The sequence below is a fragment of the Peromyscus maniculatus genome, chromosome 22, assembly GCF_049852395.1.
Source record: "Peromyscus maniculatus bairdii isolate BWxNUB_F1_BW_parent chromosome 22, HU_Pman_BW_mat_3.1, whole genome shotgun sequence".
NCBI lineage: Eukaryota > Metazoa > Chordata > Mammalia > Rodentia > Cricetidae > Peromyscus > Peromyscus maniculatus.
In genome coordinates, this window is record NC_134873.1 from 56,780,965 (window position 1) to 56,805,841 (window position 24,877).

Here is a 24,877-nt window from a genome sequence, read left to right on the forward strand (position 1 = left end):
TCATTAGTCTCCCAATTTCTTTTTCTTTCCTTCCCTTTCTTTCTTCTTTCCTTCCCTTTCTTTCTTTCTTTCTCTCTCTCTCTCTCTCTCTCTCTCTCTCTCTCTCTCTATCTATCTATCTATCTCTATCTCTGTCTCTGTCTCTCTTTCTTTCATTTTTGGTTTATTTTTTTGAGACAAGGTTTCTCTGTGTAACAGAGTCCTGGCTGTCCTTAAACTCACTTAGTAGACCAGGCTGGCCTTGATTGAACTCACAGAGATCCACCTGCCTCTACCTCCTGGCTTGTTGGGATTACACCCAGTTCCAGTATCTTTCTTGACTTTGAATAGGAGCTTTTGTTTCCTGAAAGTCTTGTAACCAACCTGGCAGGAAGGAAGACCTTCTGAGGAGAGAAACTTAAACACCTTCCCTTTGTCTATCAGGCAATTGAAACAATGGATCCCAAGGAACTGGAATTTCCAGGTGGGGAGTGGGGACCGGAAGCCTGGTGTTAGCCGGAGTAAGAACTTGTTTCCTGAAAGGAGATTTCACGTTTTTGAACCTTGTTGAATCACCTTGCAGGACAGACTGGAACAGAGACCAGGCTGGGCCAGACTACCCCTTGCCAAGGACCGTTCTGGTACCTGTTGCCTTGTTTAAACCTAAACCTCATGTCAGTACCGCAAAGATGAATTTGGAGGGGGTCTCTGAACTTTTCTTCCTAATGTGGTCCCACTGAATAAATCTTTCTCTGATTTTTGTTATTGTCTCTTTTATTCAATTATTGAGGATGGGTGAGCATGTTAGGGTTGCTAGGGCCCAGATTTCGACTCTAAGCATTACCTTAACATTCTCAGTTTCTAAAATCCAAAAAATTCTGCACACCTTTGCCAAATGGCTCTGATATAAGGCTGTGTGAACCTTAGCAGTCTACTTCATAGATTATGAGGCATAAACTAGTTGAAGCAATGAAGCAAAGTTTTGTGGATAGCTGGTTTGAAATACAAGGGCTTTGCACTTGGCATTCACGACTGCCACTCTGCACTCCGCATGCTCTGCGCAGGCATGCACCGTCCAGGGGAAACGGTTAACAGTCAATCCCTGGGCTCCGATCCGTCCAACCGCAGCACCGCCCGCAGCGCCAGGTGTTTCCGGGGTAGGGTGTATGCGGCCTCCCGCAGGGTGAGTCCCGCCGCTCCAGCGCAGGCCCAGGTCACCGCGCTCGCCACTTCCGTCCCAGCGGGTGGACTTCCCAAGGCGGCCACCGCAACCCCAACTTCCCGGGCCAGCCTTGCAAGGCCCGCCAGCCCCCGGGGCTTGAGGGCGGGGCTGGCGGGGCGGTGGGACTCCGCCCACCGACGTCGGGGCACGTCCGAGGTGGGGCCCCGCCCAGCGCGCCGGCCGAGGTGCCTGCGGATTGGCTGGCGGGCTCCGGGTGCTCGGGCCGGACGCCCCTCCCCCCGGCTTTCCCGCCAGCAGCTGCCGCGCGGCGGAGGCTGGACCCGTGGGCGCTCCGAGTGGCGGAACGGCCGCGCTCGCCCTCCTCCACCATGTCGCGACAAAGCACCCTGTACAGCTTCTTCTCTAAGTCCCCGGCGCTCGGCGACGCCAAGAAGGCCGCGGCCGGGGCCTCATGCGAAGGCGGCGCCCCCGCCGCCGCCGCCGCCGCCTCCTCCGGGGCCTGCGCTTCCCGCGGCGGGGATGCGGCCTGGAGCGAGGCTGCAGCTGAGTCCCGGCCCGCGGCGGTGTCCACCCCGTCGCCCGAGGCCAAGAACCTCAACGGACGGCCGCGGAGGTCGGTCTCGCCGGCCGTCCCCGCCAGGTAGCCGGCTTGGGGGCTGAGGCGGCACGCGCGGAGCAGCGGCCGGAAGGAGGGGGGAGGCGGTGCAGCCAGGGCCAGGCCGGCGGCCGGAGGAGGGGCGGCTGGCCCGGGAGGAGCGCGGCTGGTGCCCGGGACTTTCGGGGGACGCCGGAGGCGCGTTCCCACCTTGGGGGTGGGGTGGGTCCGGAGGCTCCGGCGTCCCGAGTCGCCCTCCCTCCCTCCCTCCCCCCATCCCCCCGCATTGGCCGGGGTGGGGAGCCCCGCGGGCGGAGGTGTGTCTGAGGGGGCGGGGCGGGGAGCACATCCCCGGAGGAGTGGACCTACCCGGGAAGAACCTTGCCGGGAAACTTGGGGTGGCAGGTGGAAGTTTGTCTCAGCTGGCCGAGGTGTCCCCGCTCGGGACGACGCAGCTTTTAAACGCACGTTTCCACCCGAGGGGAGGGTGCGGAAGGGTTTTCGGAGTTCGTGGGCCTTGGAAGTAGTGGAGAGTAGCGCCCTGGGCAAGAACATTGGCTGGGGAAGTCTGCCTGGGGGATGTCGTTGCTCTTTCTGAATTTGCCTTGTCTTTTTTTTTTTTTTTTTTGTCTTTTTGGTTTTTCGAGACAGGGTTTCTCTGTGTCGCTCTGGAGCCTGTCCTGGAACTCGCTCTGTAGACCAGGCTGGCCTCGAACTCACAGAGATCCGCCTGCCTCTGCCTCCCAAGTGCTGGGGCCTGGCTGGCTGTCTTTTGTAGGGGCAATTAGAGACATTTTTTGGAAAGCTCACTTTTACTGTTTTAAACGCACAGTGTAAATGGTGGCTTGTTTAAGCCAGTGATGACATGGAGACTCAAAAAAAAAAAAAAATCAGATCAAGTCGCTAGCCAGTGGTTCTTTGCAGCGATTTCTGATGCTCTGTGCTCAAGGTGTCTACAGGAATTGTTGAATTTTTCAAAGTTTAATTGTAGAGGCAGTCTCTTTGATACGTGGTGGTGTTTTGTGGTACTGGGTCTGGAGCGTAGGACTTTGCATGCTGTATGTACCAATGAGCTTGAGGTGTATGAACCACGGCAAGCCGCAGTTGTGTGTTCAAATTATCAGAAAAGGCCACTTGAGTAGTCTAGGATTGGAGGTCATATATAACTCAGAGAGCTTGCTGTAGTGTGTTTAAGGTCCTAGGTCAGATCTCAAAGCCTGCTAAAGAAACATCTGCCGGGCGGTGGTGGCGCATGACTTAACTTTAATCCCAGCACTTGGGAGGCAGAGGCAGGAGGATGGAGGCCAGCCTGGTCTACAGAGTGAGTTCCAGGACAGGCTCCAAAGCGACACAGAGACACCCTGTCTCGAAAACAAAACAAAACAAGCTAGCATCTGGTGAGGAATGCATATTTACTTGGTTGTGAATTGATTTTGTGGCATCCAAAATAAAGGGTTGCATTTACTTTACTGTAAGTTACTGTAAGTTATTTTAATGTATCCTGAGTAAAAAACTGATCCCAAAGTAGAATATGGTTGTTTTTTGTGCTTTGGAGGAAGCAGAGGCTGTGGTTCAAGCTAGGCTTTTTCAGCTCTGTAAACAGACTAAAAGGACTCAGAGCTAGCCAGATTTGAGTGGTTTCTGGTTCTGGAAGAGAACCTGCAAACTGGAAAAATGGAAGGGAGTCAGAGGACAACTTGCAGGAGAATGTAACGGTCCAGTCACTGGGCTGATAGGTCCAAAGACATTTGGGCTTGGGAGTGTGGGATGGGAGCTGAAAGTAACTGAGCTGTTGGCTGTGAAGATCTCCGTTTGTGCTGAAGCTTGTTTGCTGGTTCTCTGTCAGCTGTGTGTGATGCAGTGGGTTCTTCCTTTCTGTGATGTCCTTTCAGCTCTGGCCCTCTTTTTTGTCTTGAGACACTCTGTTCACAGAGTAGCCTTGTCTGTCCAGGAACTAAACTACCTACCTATGTAGACCAGGCTGGTGTTGAACTCAGAGATCCGCTTGCCTCAGCATCCTGAGTGCTGGGATTAAAGGCATTTGCCATGCTTGGCTCAGGGTATAATGCCAACTTTGCCTATCTTTTTTCCATGTTTCACTTTAAATTTTTTTTTTAGTTTTTAGTTATCTTAATTGAAAATGTAGCATTTCCCCTCTTTGCTCCCTCCAATCCCAATTTTTAAATTATAATTTAACTTGAAAACATTTTTAATCATGTATATGTTGTTGGGTCTGGGGTCATGAAATAATGGGGGACAGACCACCAAAGTCTGTTAAACCAGAAGCAAACTTTATTCCAGAAAAAAACCAAAGGGGGGGGGGTGGATCACCATGGGGCACAAAAGCTTATCAGTTAGCTGAGACCACAGCCAGTGTTTGGGATTCTGAGGCTGTGGCAATGGAGGCAGGTTCTGGCCCCCTTTTTATAGTTAAGAGGGGATAGTTAAGAGGGGAAAGCATCAAGCATTGGGTGCACGCTAGGAGTCACGTAGAAACATCTATTAAAAGTTAACTTTGGTCCAGGCAGTTGTTGGCTATAAGGGGTAAGGGGGTTAAAAGTTAATCCCTGGCTGTTGAGCTTTTTTTTAGGTTTACAATATTTCTATATCCCTGGACCCTTCAGTGTGTGTTGGTATGTGCACACGAATGCAGGTGCCCATGGAAGCCAGAGGCATTAATTAGATAACCCGAAGCTGGAGTGAAAAGGTGGTTGTGAGCTGCCCAGTGTGGGTGCTGAGAATAGTACTTAATGTCCTTTTAACTAACTGGAAAACAAAGTTTTTTTTTAAAAAAAAAGAAGATTATATAGAACTTGGCTTTCCAGATGTGATATGATAGGCTTTGTGGTTTAATGGTCAAATGCCTGAGTGAAGGGAAGGTGTGCTAGGATTGAAAGCCAGCCCCTACTTGTTCCTGTAGATGGCTTAGTGTTGAGGGCTAGGCTTCCCCCTGAGGCCCTGATATATGGAGAGGGAACTTACTAGTTCCTTGTTTAGAACCTGGTACCTGCTTGGCAAGGTCAGTAATAGCCTGGGGATAGGGCTTTGGGGGAAGTTGCAGGCTCCTGGGAACACCCCACCCCCACCCTGGCCACCAAGGACTTTGGTGTTCAGTCCCCAAGCAGCTGGGTGCACAGAGAGATATCCTGTATTCCTTCTTACAACATTGTGTGATCAGCTTCCTGCTGACTTTGTCCCATTCCCCCTCCAAGCTGTAGATTAGATGCTATACTTAATACATTTGTTTGCCATAAGGCATAGCTTATGCAAGACCTCCTGACCCCAATTTTCCTATCTTTATTTCTTGATCCCCTGGTTCTTCCTTTTGGAAATGTGTCACTGAAGAAAGACTTGCTGGGCCAGGTCAGGTTAGAAAACAGTTATTTAACTGTTTGAATTATACAGGTACAGCTTCTTCTTAATGATGACCATGTAGTGAGCCTGAGGTGATATACATAAACTTGTACTGGTCACTGTAATGGTGGCACACACCTTTAATCCCAGCACTCAGAAGGCAGAGGCAGGCGGATCTCTTGAGTTCAAGGCCAGTCTGGTCTACAGAGTGAGTTCTAGAACAGCTAGAGCTACACAGAGAAACCCTGTTTGAAAACAAACAAACAAATTGAGAGCCAGTTCTTAAAGGTAGAGAGATATCAGCCTTATATGCTGGGATTACAGGCATGTGCTGTCATGCCTGGTTGGGGATATTAATGTTTTTTAAGAAACAGTGCTTCATGATTGGGTCTAAGTCAGTTGACTTCTACTGAATACTCTGGGAATGTCTAAAGTATTCTTAGTGTAGTAGTATGCTTATTTAAATATTGTAGGTGCTGAGAACTTTTACAAGGGCCTAGAGAATATTGCTGTTTAATGCACTCCCAATTTTCTGAGAAACCACCACACTGATTTCCACAGTGGTTGTACAAGTTTGCACTCCCACCAACAGTGGAGGAGTGTTCCCTTTGCTCCACATCCTCTCCAGTATAGTGGTATATATAGTCATTAGTGGTTTTGATCATAGCCATTCTGACAGGTATAAGGTGGTATCTCAGGGTCATTTTGGCCTAGTCAAGTTTTGTGAAGGATGAACCTTTGGAAAAAAAAAAATCCTATAAGCATGTGTATTCTCTCTCTCTCTAGTCTTTTGAGATAGGGTGCTTTTGAGACAGCCTTGCTGTCCTGGAACTAGTGCTAAAGACCAGGCTGGCCTCAAACTCAGAGAGAGCCTGCCTCTCTCTGCCTCCCGAGTGCTGGGATTAAAGGTGTGGGCCACCACAGATGGCCATAGGCCCATGTTGACAAGACTAGTTTGATAAGGTGAAACAGCTTTTGGAATTTTGAGAGTACATAGGATCCTAGCTGGAACAATTCCAGGCTAAATTTAATGAATTAGATGATAATATTATAATTTGCAAGCTGATAATCATTATGTCTTCAGGTCTTGTGGATTACGTCTATCTGGTGCACTGAATTGCAGTATAGGTATGACTTTTATGACTGACAGGATACTGTCTGAATTTTGCTATTATTTTAAAACCTGAGAAAGAGTTGCTTATCTAGTACTAGTTTATTATTATCTTCTTAAATAAACATTGTATTAGCTTGCTTACTTTATAAAAGTTACTTGGTCCTTCTGACTTCGACAGAAGTTTCTAAAGGAGTCTTTTTCTTTCTTTTTTTTTTTTTTTCTTTCTTTCAAGACAGGGTTTCTCTGTGTAGCTTTGGTTCCTGTCCTGGAACTCACTTGGTAGCCCAGGCTGGCCTGGAACTCACAGAGATCCGCCTGCCTCTGCCTCCCGAGTGCTGGGATTAAAGGCGTGCACCACCACTGCCAGGCTCTAAAGGAGTCTTAATGGGAGCTTCCTTAAAATTGTTTATTTGTGGGTAATTGTCTTTGAAGTAAGATAGCCAAATATTAACCGAATTTTATATTTCTTTTTGGCAACAGTTCTTGTGACTTCTCACCAGGTGATTTGGTTTGGGCTAAGATGGAAGGTTACCCCTGGTGGCCTTGCCTGGTTTATGATCACCCCTTTGATGGAACATTCATCCGGAAGAAAGGGAAAACGGTCCGTGTTCATGTACAGTTTTTTGATGACAGCCCAACAAGGGGCTGGGTTAGCAAAAGGCTGTTGAAGCCATATACAGGTAAGAGATACAGGGTGAGTGGGAAAGGAGAGACTGATTCTCCGTTCCACAGGGAGTGCGTGCCTGCGTGCCTGCGTGCCTGCGTGTGAGAGAGAGAGAGAGAGAGAGTGAGAGAGAGCGAGAGAGCGTGAGCACATGCCTCTCCTCAGCAAATTGCAGAAATAGCAATTGTAAGGTTTCTGACATGATAGAGACAGGATGCAGCTGGTCTTAGATTTTTATTTTTGTCTTTTGACTGCTTACAGTAATTAAAGCCCTTCAAGGAAAATTTGTCTCTCTCCTTTTTTTTTTTTTTTTTTTTTGATTTTTTGAGACAGGGTTTCTCTGTGTAGCTTTGCACCTCTCCTGGGACTCGCTTGGTAGCCCAGGCTGGCCTCGAACTCACAGAGATCCGCCTGCCTCTGCCTCCCGAGTGCTGGGATTAAAGGCGTGCGCCACCACCGCCGGCGAAAATGTGTCTCTTGATGGGAGTTAGTTAATGGAACTATGGAATAGACATGAGAAGGTTAGAAAGTTACATTAGTTAGTTCTATTTTGAAGGAATAAGTAGGTGATGTAAGCAGGATGATAGCATGGATCGGTGACATTCTCAGCGACAGAGATGCACACCACCTGGCCTCCGGGACGACAGTCTGCGAGTGCATTTGAGTTGTGTTTCACACCAGAACTCTTCACAAACCCAGCTTCATGTGTGCAGACGCCAGCAGTTCTGCACACGGTGTAATTGCGGGGTGCAGTACACTGTATATGGCCTGCGAGCAAGTCCACATTCTGTATTCTCAGGCACCCGCCCCAGGCCAGCACATTGAACTCTTTGGATTGCGATACAACAGGGCCAGCCAGCTTCCCACAACTCTTGTGAAGAACTAAACCTTTTGGCTAGTGTGCTTGTCCTGCAAAAGGTAGCTTTACTGAAAAACACACGGTCAGAATGGAAAGAACCAGGAAGTTGATCCTACTCTTCTGCTTACCTGCTGCATAATCTTGGTGAATGATACTGTTACTCATATATAAAATGACTTCTCGTGGCAGCAGATGATAAATGAGTTCTTTAGGATTATTATTATTATTATTATTATTATTGGCTTTTTGAGATAGGGTTTCTCTGATGTAACAGCCCTGTCCTGGAACTCACTCTGTAGACGAGGCTGGCCTCTAACTCACAGAGATCCTCCTGCCTCTGCCTCCTGAGTGCTGGGATTAAAGGTGTGCACCACCACAGCCCTGTTTGTTCTTCAGGATTTTTATCTTTTAAAACTGCCTGGGCAAAATAAGAGATCAGGAAATGTTGTCATTGTGTAAATGAAATGCTGTGTCTTGGTCTTTAACATTTTATCCTTTGTTCTTTTAATTCCCATTTGTTGGGCTAAGGGTGTATTTGGTGTTTGGAGCTCTTGCCCAGAATGTGCACAGGTTTTTCCTCCAGTGTTGGGGAAACTAGCCCTGGCTGTCCTGGATATTGTTACGCTGACAAGGCTGGCCTCAACTCACAAGAGATCCGCTTGCCTCTGCTTCCATTTCATAGTACTGATAAAGAAGGGGTTCAGCTCTTCTCACTTTGACAACTGAATTTAGGTTCCAGCTCTCTGAGAAGGACAAACAGGTGTCTCTCCCAAGAAAGGGCCATTTATCTCCAAGTCCCTCACATTCAGGGTTGAGGGAGAGAACAAACATCGAGGGTCTAAGTCAGCGTCACGGCATCTCAAGGACAAACCCAGCAGTCCCTTCCGAGTCACGGCCAAGCTTGTGCAGATGTGTCAGAAATGATAGGACTAAACCTCGGCCAGTTAACAGTAGACTAGTGTAACTGCTGCCTGCTTAACCAGTTATGTATGACCCGGAAACTCGCCTTAGCTCTCGGTGGTCGCCATTTTGTGCAGGTGTCGACCCTCGCATGCTGGAATACTAAACACTCTGTTCTTGCACACCATGTGAGTCTGGGCTCTTTAGCATTTTCTCAGACAGACTCACACTGAGATTAAGGGAGTAGTAGGTAGGGCCTTTTTTAGTTCCGAGACTAAATTGTACAGGCTACCTTCAGCTCCCTTTGTAGCCTAGGGTGGCTTTTAATTTTTTTTTTGGTTTTGAGACAAGGTGTTTTTATGTAGCCCTGGCTATTCTGGAACTTAGTATGTAGACCAGTCTGGACTGGGATCTGCCTGTCTCTCTTCCCTGTGCTAAGATTAAAGGTGTGTGCCACCACAGTCTGGTTGCTTTGAATTTGGATTCCTCCCCCTTCATTTTCTCTTTGAGTTGGGATTACAATCCTACCACTAAGTTAGGTTCCAGCAAGCACCTAGTTTCCTTAATAAAAAAAAAAAAAATGTCGAAATGCTTGTTTTTGGTTTTTTTGAGACAGGGTTTCTCCGTGTAGTTTTTGGTGCCTGTCCTGGATCTCGCTCTGTAGACCAGGCTGGCCTCGAACTCAGAGATCAGCCTGGCTCTCCACTCGAGTGCTGGGATTAAAGGCGTGCACCACCACCGCCTGGCGAAATGCTTGTTTTAATACTCTAGCCAAGAGCATGGAGGGAGAGGCCTCTTTTGTTGAAATTCTGTATTGTAGTTAGTTACTGGATCAAGTGTTGTGAGGTATGGTGTGTAGTTAAGCTACACTGGCACTTTTAAGTTTAGACCCTCCCCCCCCACACACATCTGATAACTCTTGTTGCAGGTTATAGCTTGCTCTTTAGGGAAAGGGGAAAGGTGTGCCTTCAGTTTGTCTTAGACGTCCATAAAAGTGGTTAGTTCCACTGAAGTTTAGGTAGTCCTATTTCAATGTGCAGACAGAAGGTAAGAGAATGCTTCGGATCTGTTTCACTTAGACATTTGGCTTTCTTTTCCAATCATGGTTATATTTCAGCAGAACAGTTCAGACACACTTCTGTTTCTAGAAGTGACTGTCTTAGAAAAGTAATTTTAACATTACATTTGTGATGCTAAGTTTTTGTTGGATAGAAGTGTTCTCACTTAAGATAATGATGAAAAACAAGTTCTAGGGATTGAACCCAGGGTTCATGATAGGCCCGTATCCAATCATTGCATTCCATTTCCAGGAAATAGATTTTAAATGAAGAGTTTTATTTTAAAGCAGAGGTCTTTGAATGTTAACCATTTAACTGGTAGGCCCCTTGTTAAAGAAATGCAGTGTGGGTCTATTTTCCTAAAGCCTAGGCTGGGCACCAGCTCTGTAGCTGAACATGGATTGAGCTCCTGACTGCCGTCTGTCTCCCAAGTGCTAGAGATTACATTTAGTATTGCCGCTTCTGGTTTACATGGTGCTGGCCTCATACATGCTAGGCAAGCACTCTAACAGTTGAGTTGATTCAGCCCGGTTATCAAGTTACTTATTGAAGTAAATCTGAAATCACATTTGTATCTGCTTCACTTTGAGGTTTGTCATACCTTGGCCCATGATTCTGAGACATTAGGAGAGTGGCCTGGATGATTGGACAGGGCAAATTCAAAGAAGTAAAATTGGTGATTCCAGTTTCATTGCTACCTTTCCCTGAAAATTCCTTCCTATAAGCTTTTGATCCATGTATATGAAAAAATGGGGCATTAAAAATTATAGCTGATTGCAACCATTCTTGTTCATGTTGTAATTTGGCCAACTCTCCATCTACCATGTTCTTATTGTAAATATATTTCTAGGTTCAAAGTCCAAGGAAGCCCAAAAGGGAGGTCATTTCTACAGTTCAAAGTCTGAAATACTCAGAGCAATGCAGCGTGCAGATGAAGCCTTAAGTAAAGACAAGATTAAGAGGCTTGAGTTGGCAGTGTGTGATGAGCCTTCAGAGCCAGAAGAGGAGGAAGAGACAGAGGTCAGGCTTCAGTTCTCTTTAAGGGGTAATTGGGAAAATGATATGTGATGAAAGATAACAAAAAATATTAAGCCGGGTGGTGGTGGTGGTGCACGCCTTTAATCCCAGCACTTGGGAGGCAGAGGCAGGTGGATCTCCAGGCTGGCCTGGTCTACAGAGTGAGTTCCAGGACAGACAGGGCTACACCGAGAAACCCCGTCTCAAAAAGAAAAGAAAAAGAAATTTTATGTGTATGTCCAGTGCTTATGCATGCATACATCTGTACTTCCCTAGATTGGAAGTTATGTTAGCTTATTTAGAATTTCAACAGTTTCTTCCTCTTTTTTTGATACAGTCTTTGTAGCTGAAACTAGCCTCAAACTCAGAATCTTCTGACTTCCTGCCTTCCAAATATTGGGATTACAGGCTGTTATATGTGTTGTCTCCCAGTCCTGGGGATTGACCCCAGGGCCTCCTACCCTGTGCTCTTCCACTTAGCCCACCCACCTCCTTCAGAGAAAAAAGCTATTTGTATTTGAGACAGGCTGGCCTAGAACTCCTGGTTCAACCTCACAAGAAATTGGATTACAGACCTGTGGTATCAGGTTCAGTTTATGTTTAAAGTTAGGCTAAACTGAGATAGCTTTAAGAAAGAACACTTGCTCAGGGTGTGTGGCATTGCAGCATACGCACAGCAGTATTGCTTTGGGTTCTTTGAGACAGGCTCTTGTGTATTCTAGGCTGGCTTTGAACTCATATGTAGCGGGGCATGACTTTCGTGGTTCTCCTGCTTCCACCTCCCAAGTGCTGGAATTACAATGTACGCCAACATTCCTGGTGTATGGATTGTTGGTCAAACCCGGGAGTCTGCATGTTAGTGGACTGAGCTACATCCTGCCCCAGTGTGGGGCGTTTACCCACCACCCCCACAGTTCCCCAGAGTTTTCTTGAGTGCAATCAGCAGGAAATATTAGATAGAAGGATTTATAGCGGAGAATCTTGCGGAGATAAACAGATAGAAAATAAAGGATAGCCTCGAGAGGGCCTGGAACCCATTCCAACAGGCCCCGACTGTCTCGGCCCCAGGGTTTTTATAGAGACGCCAAGGGGTGGAGCAAAAGACCTCCTCCCCCAGCACAGCCAAGTGCAGACCATCTCAGACACCTGCACTCAGGCTGATCAGGTCCTGATCATCTATGCGGACCTGCTGGGTAAAGCCACGAGGAACCCAAGAATGGGCTCCCACACCCCAGGCTGGCCTCACTACTCCAGTAATCTGTGCCTCAGCCTCCCAAGTGCTGGGGTTATGAGCCTGAGTCACAGCATCTGGGTTCTACTCAAGTATTTTCCAGATTTTTTGTTTTTAAATTTTTTATTTATTTGTGGTGCCAGAGATTGAACTTAGGGCCTTGTTTTATTTAAATTTTTTCTCTTTGTCTGGCAGGTGTACACAGCTTCTGTATCTGATAAGAGTGAAGAGGATAACCATCCAAATGAAAGCGAAGAAGAAGTACAGCCTAAGGGGCAGGGGCCTAGGCGAAGCAGCCGGCAAGTGAAAAAGCGCAGGGTCATATCGGATTCCGAGAGTGACATCGGGGGCTCTGACGTGGAATTCAAGCCAGACACTAAGCAGGATGGAAGCAGCGACGAAATGAGCAGTGGGGCTGGAGACAGCGATAGCGAAGGCCTGGGCACCACTCCCAAAGGTGCTCCAAAGCGGAAGAGGACAGTGGCTGGTCATAGTGCATTGAAAAGGAAGAGTTCAAAGAAGGAACCTCCCTCAGCTACCAAACGAGCAACTCGAATTTTGTCAGAAACCAAGAGTACCTTGAGTGCTTTCTCTGCCTCTCCAAATTCTGAATCCCAAACCCACGTCATTGGGGGAGATGACAGTAGTGGACCCACTGTCTGGTACCATGAGACTTTAGAGTGGCTTAAGCCAGAAAAGAGAAGAGATGAGCACAGGAGACGGCCGGATCACCCCGATTTTAATCCTTGTACACTGTATGTGCCTGAAGATTTCCTTAATACTTGTACTCCAGGGATGAGGAAGTGGTGGCAGATTAAGTCTCAGAACTTTGATCTTGTCATCTTTTATAAGGTGGGCAAGTTTTACGAATTGTATCACATGGATGCTGTCGTTGGAGTCAACGAGCTGGGGCTGGTCTTCATGAAGGGCAACTGGGCCCATTCTGGTTTTCCAGAGATTGCCTTCGGCCGGTTTTCAGACTCCCTGGTGCAGAAGGGTTATAAAGTAGCCCGAGTGGAACAGACTGAGACTCCAGAGATGATGGAGGCACGGTGCCGGAAGATGGCACACGTGTCCAAGTTTGACAGAGTGGTGAAGAGGGAGGTGTGTAGGATCATCACCAAGGGCACACAGACGTATGGCGTGCTGGAAGGTGAGCCCTCCGAGAACCACAGTAGGTATCTTCTTAGCCTTAAAGAGAAAGAGGAGGATTCTTCCGGTCACACCCGTGTATATGGTGTGTGCTTCGTGGACACTTCCCTGGGCAAGTTTTTCCTGGGTCAGTTTTCGGATGATCGCCATTGTTCGAGATTTAGGACTCTTGTGGCACACTATCCTCCAGTACAGATTTTGTTTGAAAAAGGAAATCTCTCAACAGAAACCAAAACAGTCCTGAAGGGTTCATTGTCCTCTTGTCTTCAGGAAGGTCTGATACCAGGTTCCCAATTTTGGGATGCCACTAAGACACTGAGAACACTCCTTGAAGATGGCTATTTCACTGGGAAGGTAGGCGAAGACCACAGTGCAGGGGCAGTACTGCCCCCGGTACTTAAGAGTATGACCTCCGAGTCGGACTCCCTCGGGCTGACCCCAGGAGAGAAGAGTGAATTGGCCCTCTCTGCTCTAGGTGGCTGTGTTTTTTACCTCAAAAAATGCCTGATAGATCAGGAGCTTCTGTCAATGGCCAATTTTGAAAACTATTTTCCCTTGGATTCTGACATGGTCACCACGGTAAGACCTGGTGCTCTCTTTACTAGTGCCAATCAGCGAATGGTGCTAGATGCAGTGACGTTGAACAACTTGGAGATTTTCCTGAATGGGACCAATGGTTCTACTGAAGGGACTTTGCTCGAGAGGCTTGACACTTGCCATACTCCCTTTGGCAAGCGGCTCCTAAAACAATGGCTTTGTGCCCCCCTCTGCAGCCCTGGTGCCATCAGTGATCGCTTAGATGCTGTGGAAGACCTGATGGCTCTGCCTGACAAAATCACTGAAGTTGCAGACCTCCTAAAGAAGCTACCAGATCTTGAGAGGCTCCTGAGTAAGATCCATAATATTGGCTCTCCCCTAAGGAACCAAAACCACCCAGACAGCAGGGCTATAATGTATGAAGAAACCACATACAGCAAAAAAAAGATCATTGATTTTCTTTCTGCTCTAGAAGGATTCAAAGTAATAAGTAAGATTATAGGGCTTATGGAGGATGTCGCTGATGATTTTAAGTCCAAAACCCTTAAGCAGGTTGTTACTCCACAGACAAAGAGCCCAGAAGGCCGCTTTCCTGATCTGACTGAAGAACTGGACCGATGGTATACTGCTTTTGACCACGAGAAGGCTCGAAAGACTGGACTCATTACTCCAAAGGCAGGGTTTGACTCTGATTATGACCAAGCGCTTGCTGACATACGAGAGAATGAACAGGGCCTCCTGGAGTACTTAGAAAAACAGCGTAGTCGGATTGGCTGCAGGACCATAGTCTACTGGGGAATTGGTAGGAACCGTTACCAGTTGGAGATTCCAGACAGTTTTACTACCCGTAACTTACCAGAAGAATATGAGCTGAAATCTACTAGAAAGGGCTGTAAACGATACTGGACCAAAACAATTGAGAAGAAATTAGCTAATCTTATAAATGCTGAAGAACGTAGGGACACATCTTTGAAGGACTGCATGAGGCGGCTATTCTATAACTTTGATAAAAATTACAAGGACTGGCAGTCTGCTGTAGAGTGCATTGCAGTGTTGGGTAAGGCTTTAAACAACCCTGTTCCCCAGTGGTAAATCTTTGTGTCAGCTATACATCTCTAAACATGGGTGTGTGTATTGACATGTTTTGGATCAAACTGCTATATATATTGCACAAGGTAATTTAAATAACTGAAACTTGGCTTTTAGCCATATGACATTTTTTTTTCTCCATTCTTGGAATAGTTGAATTGTATTGTTGATTTTTTTTTTCCAGATTTTTAAAAATTGGTAGTATGTCATTTCTTTTTTTGTTTGAGACAGAATCTCTAGCCCAAGCTTTCCTTGAACTCCTGACAATCCTCCTGTCTCAGCTCCCCAACTGCTAGGATTAATTACTTAGAGGAGTAAGCCACTATTCCCTAGCTTTTATAATTTAATTTGCTATGCTAGGGATCAAACCTAGAGCCTTGTGCATGCTGGGCAAACACTGCCCAGGGCCAATTCTTGAGCCCAAATCGCTGTTGTAATTGAGGTTTTATTTTTGTTGTTTTTTTAAAAAGCAGAGAGAGTGTAAATTTGGTTTTATTCTTCGCGGTTCTTCCTAATGCATTTCCTTGAATCAAATTTGAATGGAAATCATTTGGGGGGCAGAGTACTGAGTCTAGGCTTTGTGATCTGTTACCTCTAGCTCTTCCACAATATCTCTGCCTTGATTTGTATGCTTATAGTTTGGTAATCTTTAAATATCAGGGCTAGGGTATCTGGAACCATTTGACCATCAGTTTTTGTAAAATACGGAAACCAAAATTTGTTGTAGGTTCCTCCCCACCTTAGTTTTGCTGGTGTGTGGGGGATTGAACCTAGCTACTCAACTGAGATTGTAACACAGAACCCTCCTGAACACAGTTATCAAATGGACTGGAACAGTAAAATCCTTTCTCAGCAGAGGTACTTTTCTAAGTTGGTCCATTTGTCTGGCTCTCTGGCTGTTCCTATCACCTCAGGTACATCATGTATTTCTGTAGTATATAAGCACTCGACACCCATGGAGACGTGGAGGAGAGAACTGCTGAAATGGAGACCTATTTCTCCTGTTACTGACATGTTATAATGAAGACATGGAAAACACCCACGCCAATAACGTGTCTTCAGAAACAGCATTTGTTCTGAGACAGGCTCTCATTGTGTGGCCTTGGCTGGCCTGGAGCTCACCGAGATACCTGCCTTGGCTTTCCAGTTGCCGGGATTAAAGGTTTTCACTACCATGCCTGGCACTAAGAGCATTTTAGAACAAAATAGAACATGCTGCCTTTACTTAGTACAATACTTTTGTATGTGTGTTGGGGGTTGGACATGTAACGGTTCTGTGGAGATAAGAGGACAGCTTAGTGAGAATTAGCTCTCTCTTTCCACCTTTGGGCTGCTGGGCCATCTTGCTGCCTATTTTTAAAAAGACATTTTATAAAAGCTGAAACAAGTACTAACTATGTAGTGGGTATGACAGTATACCCAGCAAGAAATTAACAAAATGATGCTTTACTTTTGTATTCTTTTGACAGATGTCTTACTGTGCCTGGCTAACTATAGTCAAGGAGGTGATGGTCCTATGTGTCGACCAGTAATTGTGTTACCAAGAGAAGACACACACCCTTTCCTAGAGCTTAAAGGGTCAAGGCATCCCTGCATTACAAAGACCTTTTTTGGAGATGATTTTATTCCTAATGACATTCTAATAGGCTGTGAGGAAGAAGTGGAAGAAAATGGCAAAGCCTATTGTGTGCTTGTTACCGGACCAAATATGGGGGGCAAATCTACACTCATAAGACAGGTAATTTATCCTTCACGCTCTACTGATTGGACAGTAATTGTAAGGGAGGGGCAGGTATACCCTAGTCCATTTTCCAGATAGCACAAAGCCACATAATAAAAACTCCTTGTATAATTAATTAGTTGTCCTCTTAGCTAATGTTGAGCTAGTATTGCTCTGTGGTAGAAAACATGATTACACATGTGAGAAGACCCTGGCTTTGATTTTCGTGACTGGTAAAGGCAGGGAGGAAGGCTTAAGTATGGGGGTTATGTATCCAGGGTTGGTTCTAGGCATTCGTAGTTTTAGCGCTAAGGAGCTTCCTGTTGATCCTGCCCTTTAGATGCAGTATGTTCATTAGGTGTTACTTAGATGGAGTTCCAGATCCTATGTAAGGGTTCTTGAGTCGCATGTGGACAGGTTCTTTGAATACCAGTCCTAACATCGCTTTCCTCCCACACTCATAGGCTGGTCTGTTGGCTGTGATGGCCCAGATGGGTTGTTATGTACCTGCTGAAGTGTGTCGGCTCACACCAGTAGACAGAGTGTTTACTAGACTTGGGGCCTCAGATCGGATAATGTCAGGTGAGTCGCTCTTTCTCCTCCACCCCTAAGGCTTTTACAGTTCAGCTGGCAGGGATAAAGACATCTGCCTCCCAACTTGGCATTATATAAAACTCAAAACTTGTTACAAATTTTGTAGTTTCACCTCTCGCTTGTCAATCTGCTGTTAACACAATCCTGTTTCCTTTTTTTAGGTGAAAGTACGTTTTTTGTTGAGTTGAGCGAAACCGCTAGCATACTTAGGCACGCAACAGCACATTCTTTGGTGCTTGTGGATGAATTAGGTAAGAAGTAGTTTTTGTTGGAATGCCATCTTAAAAACACTAGAAGTAGTTCTTTCCAGAACTACTGAAGGCTATGTAAAGAATGCCCTTAGAATGGAAGATCCATTTCCCATCAGCTACTGTGACATTTTTTGTCCCTTCTGGCTGTACTGGGACTGAACCTGGGTCTCCTGGGCAGGAGCTGTACGCCAAGGTACATTCCCCACCGCCCTTCTTTGCATATGTGTGCATCAGTTAAGAACATGTATTGCTCTTACATCGGGCAGGAATTCACCCATATCAGGCAGCTCACAATTGCATGCTTATTCCAGTTCCTGGTTAAAATAATTAAGTCTGAGTTCATGTGTGCATGCAAGTGCCCATAAAGGATATCCCAGAACCGTGTATAGATTTTCAAGACAGGGTTTCTCTGTGTAGCCCTGGCTGTCCTGGAACTCACTCTGTAGATCAGGCTGGCCTTGAACTCACAGATTTACCTGCCTCTGCCTCCCAAGTGCTGGGATTAAAGGTGTGTGCCACTACACTAGAGTGGTCCTCTTAAATGCCGAGCATCTTAAAACTTGTTACATCATTTGCGTGTGGGGGGGTAAGGGGGGGAGACGTGTTCTATGGCCATACATGTGGAGATCAGAAGACAACCGAGTAAGTTGTCCTGTTCTACATACAAGTGGTACCCAGAGGTCATGAGGCTTAGTGGCAAATGCCTACTGGTAATTTGACTGCCTCACTAAGTTGTCCACGTTGGCCTCGGACTCCTGAGATAGCTGGGTCAAGCCTGTCTGTGTGAGACCTTTAAATTTTTTAACCTTGCTAAAATGAAATTACCTGTTTATTATAACTCGGGAAATTTTGTGGCTTGTATCAGTCAGCTCTCTCCCTGTACTAGGGACTTGCTGCATGGGACCACTGAGTTACTGATTTTACTCATTTGAGATGGTGTTCCCTTTTTCTATACCACACAGGTTAAACGTCTGCATTCCCTCCGTGTTTATCACTGTGATATCTCTTAATGTAGCACATTTCACTTTCACAGGAAGAGGTACTGCAACTTTTGATGGGACAGCGATAGCCAATGCAGTTGTTAAAGAACTGGCTGAAACGATCAAGTGTCGAACATTGTTCTCCACACACTATCATTCATTAGTAGAAGACTATTCTAAAAATGTTTCTGTGCGCCTAGGACACATGGTATGTGGAATCAGTCAGGCCTTCTCCTATTGGCAGTAAGTAAATAGTAGAGCTGTAATAAAAGAGTTTCTCTTTCTTAAAGGCTTGCATGGTAGAAAATGAATGTGAGGATCCCAGCCAGGAGACTATTACCTTCCTCTATAAGTTCATTGAGGGAGCTTGTCCCAAGAGTTACGGCTTTAACGCAGCAAGGCTTGCAAATCTTCCGGAGGAAGTTATTCAAAAGGGACACAGAAAAGCAAGAGAATTTGAGAAGATGAATCAGTCATTAAGACTATTTCGGTAAGTATTTGGAGTATCATTTTCCTATTCCTAAATAGCTGACTCTATTTAAATAGAGTTGGTGGGCCGGTAACAGAGACAAATAATTCTTTTTTTTCTTTTTGAAGGGAAGTTTGTATGGCTAGTGAAAGGCCGACTGTAGATGCTGAAGCCATCCATAGGCTGCTGGCTTTGATTGAGGAATTGTAGACTACATTGGACTTTGACAAAGGTGGTAGATTCAGACAACATTATGATCTAATAAACTTTATTTTTTAAAAATGACCATTTTTCCATTTTCTTTCTAGGAAATTAAACCCTTTTAATTCTCATCTACCTTCTACATAATGGTTATTGAATACTCCACAATATATTAAGTCTAGATGTTATGGTACATGCATACACTTTCAGGCTGTTTATACCCACTGTCACCAATACACATAAATGGGGGGAGGGAGCTATGAAACTGTATAGGGCTGTATATATACTGGTCTCAGCTTAGGCAGGAAATCGCTTTAATTTCCAGCCATTTTGTCTAAACTGTTCAAATAAAAACTATGAACAGAATTCAAATACAGGCCTGTTTTGAAGAGACTTTCTAAAGTGAACTTTAAAACATAGTAGTTTTTACCTTTCACAAAACTGAGATACAAGAATACTTTTGCTTTACAGTGCATCCCTTCCTAGGAAGTCTCATTAAAACACTCACTTTTTTCTAGGGGTGGTTTTTTTCTTTTTTCTTTTTGAATGCTGCACAGGAGAGGGAAGGAAATAATAGTCTTAACTTTTCTTAAAGGATACCAGAAACATTGCTGGATATAATTTAAGATTAGTGTTTTCTCTTTCATAGAAAGAACGTACATACTGGGACATGAGTACAGTTACAGCAAGTCTAGGTGTGCTAACAAAACAGGGCACATTCAAGTACAATAAGATTTTGCTTGAAATTAAAAACAAACTACATGAGATTAAAGCATTAAAATCATATTCTCAGTCTGAATACATGTTAAAAAAAATCAATGCAGAAGTGCTAGCTCACATTTTTACCATATTACAAAAGCAATTGGTACCCATGTCCATAAAGGCAGCAACAAAGCTGCTTGTCTAGTGAAGATGACTACTGCAAATCGGACTGCATTCAATGCTAGTTGTAAAAACACCAGCTTTTTCACAAGTTGGTATCTGTACAAAATTGCAGCTTATTGTCTTCACTTCTGTCCCTTCAAAAGTCTTTACACAGTAATGCTAAAACACCCAGCTTTGAGATCCTGAGTCAATATATTGCCACTGTCTTTTTGGTAGCTTGAGCTTCATAGTGTCAACTGACCTTGTGTATCCATTTTCATTACAGTCTCTTTCTGTAGCATGGGCAAGTATTTTAACTCTTCCAAAAAATGTTTTAAGATGTTAGAATGGCAGGACTTTTCTCTTTAGGGAAAGAATTCAGTTGTGCTGCAACGTGTTCGATTCTATAGGGGGAGCAGAGTCATATAATGTGTCTGTATCATGTGTAGGCTCACCAGCTAAGGTACAAGGATTGGACAGTGTTCCAGCACCACAGTCACAGAAAAACCTAAAGCAAATGAAAATCCAAAAATTAGCAAGTGAAGGGAAGTAACTGGGCAATATAACAACAAGTATACTACATACCTATCATGTCTAATAAATTCTACATCATGTCCCTGATGGCACTTCTTAATGCAGTTCACACATATGGCATTTCGATCTGTGGTGTTACAAGTATGACATCTAAAAATCAAAACATTGTGTTATTGAACCTGTCAGGAATTTAAAACAGTGCATTATAGTACTCTATGGCCTTTAACTGAAATTTTGTGGCTGGCTAAGTCTAGACAGAAAGGAAACTAGAGTATTGTGTGTCTTCTTAGGAAAATGGAACCACCTGTGTTGTAGATAACACAGTGGCAATGTTACTTTTTTTTCAAAACAAAATAGGCCAGGCCATGCCTTTAGTCCCAGTACATGAGAAGCAGAGGCAGGTGGATGTCTATAACTTCAAGGCCAGCCTGGTCTATAACGTACAATTTTAAATGTATCAGTTAATATAGTAGTGCATCCCCCCTCCCCCAGTACTTATAGTCTGATTCTACAACAGAACCAAAGATATCAGGCAGTATCGTTGACTTCCACTTTTCTGTACTCAAGCAATTTAGACATGTACCTGTAGAAGTCATGCATGGGGTAGCTGGTATAACTTGATATTTTATATAAACATTGTCCTCTACTAACAGCCTTTTCTATGGCATCTTGATTGTTCATTATTTTGTTATCTGTAAAAACAAAAGGTATTTTCAACAGCTAGCCAAGGATACAATTATATATAAGAAACTAAGAACAGAAATAGGTTTTCCTTAGAATAAGCCAAACTTGCTAACTTGAAAGTGACTTCCGACTGCAAATTTTAGAGTACTTAAAAAAACATTTCAACATACCTTTCATTGTCACATTAACACCAGATGCTAAAAATAAGCCTCCAAATCGGTTGTTAAAAATCTGATTGCCTTCTAGCGTTGCAGTTGCATGATTCGTAATTTCAATACCTGAAGCAAAATTCACAAACAAGTAGATGCAGCATCACTTTAGGCTGTTGTTTGCTTGTTTTGTTGTTTGAGACAGGGCTTCTCTGTGTACCCTTGGCTGTCTTGGAACTCGCTTTGTAGCCCATGCTGACTTCAAATTCACAGAGATCCGCCTGCCTCTGCCTCCTGAGTGCTGGAATTAAAGGCGTGTGCCACCACTGCCCAGCTACTTTATACTGTTCTTAAAAGAATCTCCAAATTGGAAAGGAAGTAAGCTGGTACTTTTAAATTAGTTTGCTTACTATCTAAAGAACAAATTGCAAATGATCTAGTCAGACAGGAAAAGTAAACTGGGGGAATACTGTTACAAGAGAAAGGGCTTAAGAGCTTGTAAAAACTTACCAGAAAGTGGAATAAAGGATGGAGCTAATAAAGGGGAGAGTACCCAGAAGTATGCCGAAATAGTTTTCACATTGAAAAAGAAAGCTGTTAAGTGGTTTCTTTTCTTTCTTTCTTTTTTCCAAGACAGGGTTTCTCTGTGTAGCTTTGCGCCTTTCCTGAAACTCACTCTGTAGCCCAGGCTGGCCTTGAACTTACAGAGATCCACCTGGCTCTGCCAAGTGCTGGGATTAAAGGCGAGTGCTGCTGCCGCAGCCACACTAAATGGTTATTTTAAGTAAAGTAACCATTTTTCCCCTTGTAAACACTTAGGAGTCAAAAGACTTCTAAAAGTTTATCTGTAAATTCCCAATCTGCCTACAAATTTATTCCAGTTAATGTTCAAACATTACAGAGTAGTTCCTTGAAACCAGGAGGTGGTGGCACATGTCTTTAATGGGTGCAGATCTCTTGAATTTGAGGGCAGCATAGTCTACAGAGTTCCATGACAGCCAGGGTTGCAGAGAAAGGTTGGCCTCGAGTAGAGGGAGCCAGAACTTGAATAGGTTCTCCCCCAGTCAAACAAAACACTCTCCAAGAGAACCTCATGGTTACAGGCTGTAAACAAGTCACAGGTGATAGAAAACACAAACCTGCAGCAAATCCGTCAAATATCCTGTTTTTCCTTAAGACCGGGTGACTGTTAGTGCTGATAAGAACACCTGCTTGAGCATTCCTGAAAATATCATTTTCCTCAAGGAGACCTATAATTAAAACACTTAGATTAAAGCTAATGCATACAGCGGACACTGTTGAAGCAGGCTCTCACTATGTGGCCCACGGCTGGCCTCCTGAGTTCCACCACACCCGGAGCACACATGGGCCAGCTCAGCTAGCACCTCGTGGTATCTGGCTGTCTCCTGTTTCTTAATAACTACATTATAAATTAGCCCCCTTTCAGCTCCAAAGAAAGTAATTTGTAGAGTTCTGATCATTTTTATCATTTTCTGCTCATAAAACTCGTTTTGGAGTGGTTTGAAATGACCTTGCATTTGCAGTCTTAAGAGTACTCCTCTCTGACTACTGAGCATTTGTGAACTCTGGCTTCATGTTATTCCTGGAATGCCTTGCACTCCTCCATATTGTCACTTCCTCTGTGAGGTTTTCACACCTTACACCAGCTGTGAAAGTGTGCCAAGGAATCAAGACTTCAATCCTTCAAGTACTTCTATCACTAGCTATGAGTGGGTGAATTACTTTCATGGTAAAGTCTACTAGTAGGTAACAGCTATTACACAGACAACCTGTTTTTAGTTGAAGAGATGGCTCTGGTTAAGAACGCTAGCTGCTTTTCCAGAGGACTTGGGTTTGATCCCCAGCACCACGTGGTGGCTTATAACCACTTGTAACTCCGGTTTCAGGGGATCCAAAGGCCTCTTCTGGCCTCTATAGATTATCAGGCTTGCAAGTGGTGTGCAGACTTACATACTTAACAATAAAAAAAGAAAAACTGTCTTTTTGTTTTGGGTGGGGGGGGGGCGAGGTTTTTGTTTTTGTTTTTTAATTTTCTGGAGCTGAGGACCGAACCCAGGGCCTTGTGCTTGCTAGGCAAGCGCTCTACCACTGAGCTAAATCCCCAACCCCACTGTCTGTTTTTTGATGCAGTAAATAATATACACTGGTGTTTCTGTGTTTCCAGAAAGCAGACATTTGACCTCGAGTATTTCTAGGCATTGCATTGTATCTCATTGCAATGTTCTCTCATCTTCCCCTGCAATGTTAAGGACCCCATCTACAATTGAACGTCAGCCCCAGCATATTCCCACCTATTCTAGTTTGCCTGCATGGTTGTCTGTGTACCATGTTCAAGCCTGGTGCTCACAGAGTCCTAAAGGGGACATTAAGATTCCCTGTGACTGGAGTTAACAGAGACTGCGAGCCACCATGTAGATGCTGGGACTTGAACCCAGGTCTTCTGCAGGAACAGGTAGTATAAATCACTGAAACATCTCTCCTGTCCCATTCCTACCCTTTTAGACATGCAGCCCTTGTAACTTTTGTTGATGGATTTTCATAACTTCTTGCCCACATTACACCAAGCCCCTACTTCTGACCATCTGGCTTGTCTTTCTCACTCTCATTTACTGAATATGAACATGAACACGGGTGTGCGCGTGGAGGTCTCTGATTGTCTTGTGGGAACTGAATTCAGGTCCTCAGCCTGTGCACAAGCACCTCTATATACTGAGCCATCTCAGGGCCCTCTGATGCTATCAAGACGGTTAAAACCCCTCACTGCACATAGAAAACCCCTTAGCCAGCTTCAGCTTCCTTCACTTCTTGCTCCTTCTAAACCATTTTCCGTTTCCCTCAGATTTTGTTAACAATGTGCCACTCCATTTATAATTGTAGATTTTTTTTTATTTATGCTCTTTAGCTATCTCTACCAGTGGTTGGTACATAGATGTTCAATCAGGCACTACAAAATAAGTCAAAGGCAAACAATTGTACTTGGAAAGCCCTCCAAAAGTTGAATAGCTCAAGTTATTTTACTGTAGGAACCTTTGCTCAACACCCTGCAATTAACAACCAACCCCTCTGTCCTTGTCTTTATTTTTTGGAGACAGTCTCACACAGAGCCAAAGCTGGATTTAGGTTTGGGGCGTTTCTAATTCAGACTTCCAAGTGCTGAGACTAGAGGTGGGAGCTGCCACAGTTGGCTTGACCTGTCAGCTACGTAAACGTTGAGAGTCTCTATCATCACTGCCTGCTCCAGTAAATGACCGTAAGCACTGGTGCATTTCTTTCATGTGGGGTAACCCAGAATCTGGGTGTTGGGTGCTCTCAGCACTGTCTCACAATCTTATCAACAGTTTATCTGTAAAGGACAGTCAATCACTGTAGGACTTACGCCTCAAGACCAACCCGGCTGGCTTTGTTAATTTAGTTCTTCACCAGTTACAAAGTCAACACTTGTTTGCTACGAAGAGTTGCATGAATTTCACACGCTCATTTATTTGCCACATCTACTTCTGTAACTTGACTGTAAACGTTTATTAGAATAATAAAAGGACCAGAGTGAGGATGTGCAACTCTACCTTCAAAATGCTTTACTGACAACTGGCAGAACCAAGGTAGTTACAAAAGATGGAAATACTTGTTCATGTGTTTAATTCTAGGCACTAATTTCCTAAACCATCGGAGGATGTGGTA

The 24,877-nt window shown here is 44.7% G+C and overlaps 2 protein-coding genes across 5 annotated transcripts in view; one reads left to right on the forward strand and one right to left on the reverse strand.

Moving 5' to 3' along the window:
* Positions 1 to 1,354: 1,354 nt before the first annotated feature.
* Msh6 (mutS homolog 6) lies at positions 1,355 to 19,078 on the forward strand. Of its 2 annotated transcripts, none has more exons than XM_076559221.1 (10): positions 1,355 to 1,802; positions 6,706 to 6,905; positions 10,557 to 10,726; positions 12,150 to 14,700; positions 16,202 to 16,470; positions 16,917 to 17,034; positions 17,208 to 17,297; positions 18,331 to 18,485; positions 18,568 to 18,767; positions 18,875 to 19,078. In XM_076559221.1, the coding sequence occupies exons 1-10, from the start codon at positions 1,531 to 1,533 to the stop codon at positions 18,954 to 18,956; spliced, it is 4,107 nt and encodes a 1,368-aa protein (XP_076415336.1). In that variant the 5' UTR covers positions 1,355 to 1,530; the 3' UTR covers positions 18,957 to 19,078. The 2 variants fall into 2 exon arrangements, with proteins under 2 accessions (XP_076415336.1, XP_076415337.1); XM_076559222.1 differs by lacking the exon at positions 1,355 to 1,802 and adding an exon at positions 1,868 to 2,074.
* The window catches only part of Fbxo11 (F-box protein 11), a 79,770-nt gene continuing 73,890 nt past the window's right edge, over positions 18,998 to 24,877 (reverse strand). For all 3 annotated transcript variants that reach the window (XM_076559224.1, XM_076559223.1, XM_006986483.4), the window contains exons 19-23: positions 22,318 to 22,428; positions 21,200 to 21,307; positions 20,929 to 21,037; positions 20,397 to 20,495; positions 18,998 to 20,319 (exon numbers count right to left, since the gene is read on the reverse strand). In XM_076559224.1, the coding sequence (XP_076415339.1) occupies positions 20,190 to 20,319; positions 20,397 to 20,495; positions 20,929 to 21,037; positions 21,200 to 21,307; positions 22,318 to 22,428 (557 nt within the window). In that variant the 3' untranslated portion in view covers positions 18,998 to 20,189. The remainder of the gene's footprint in view (positions 20,320 to 20,396; positions 20,496 to 20,928; positions 21,038 to 21,199; positions 21,308 to 22,317; positions 22,429 to 24,877) is intronic.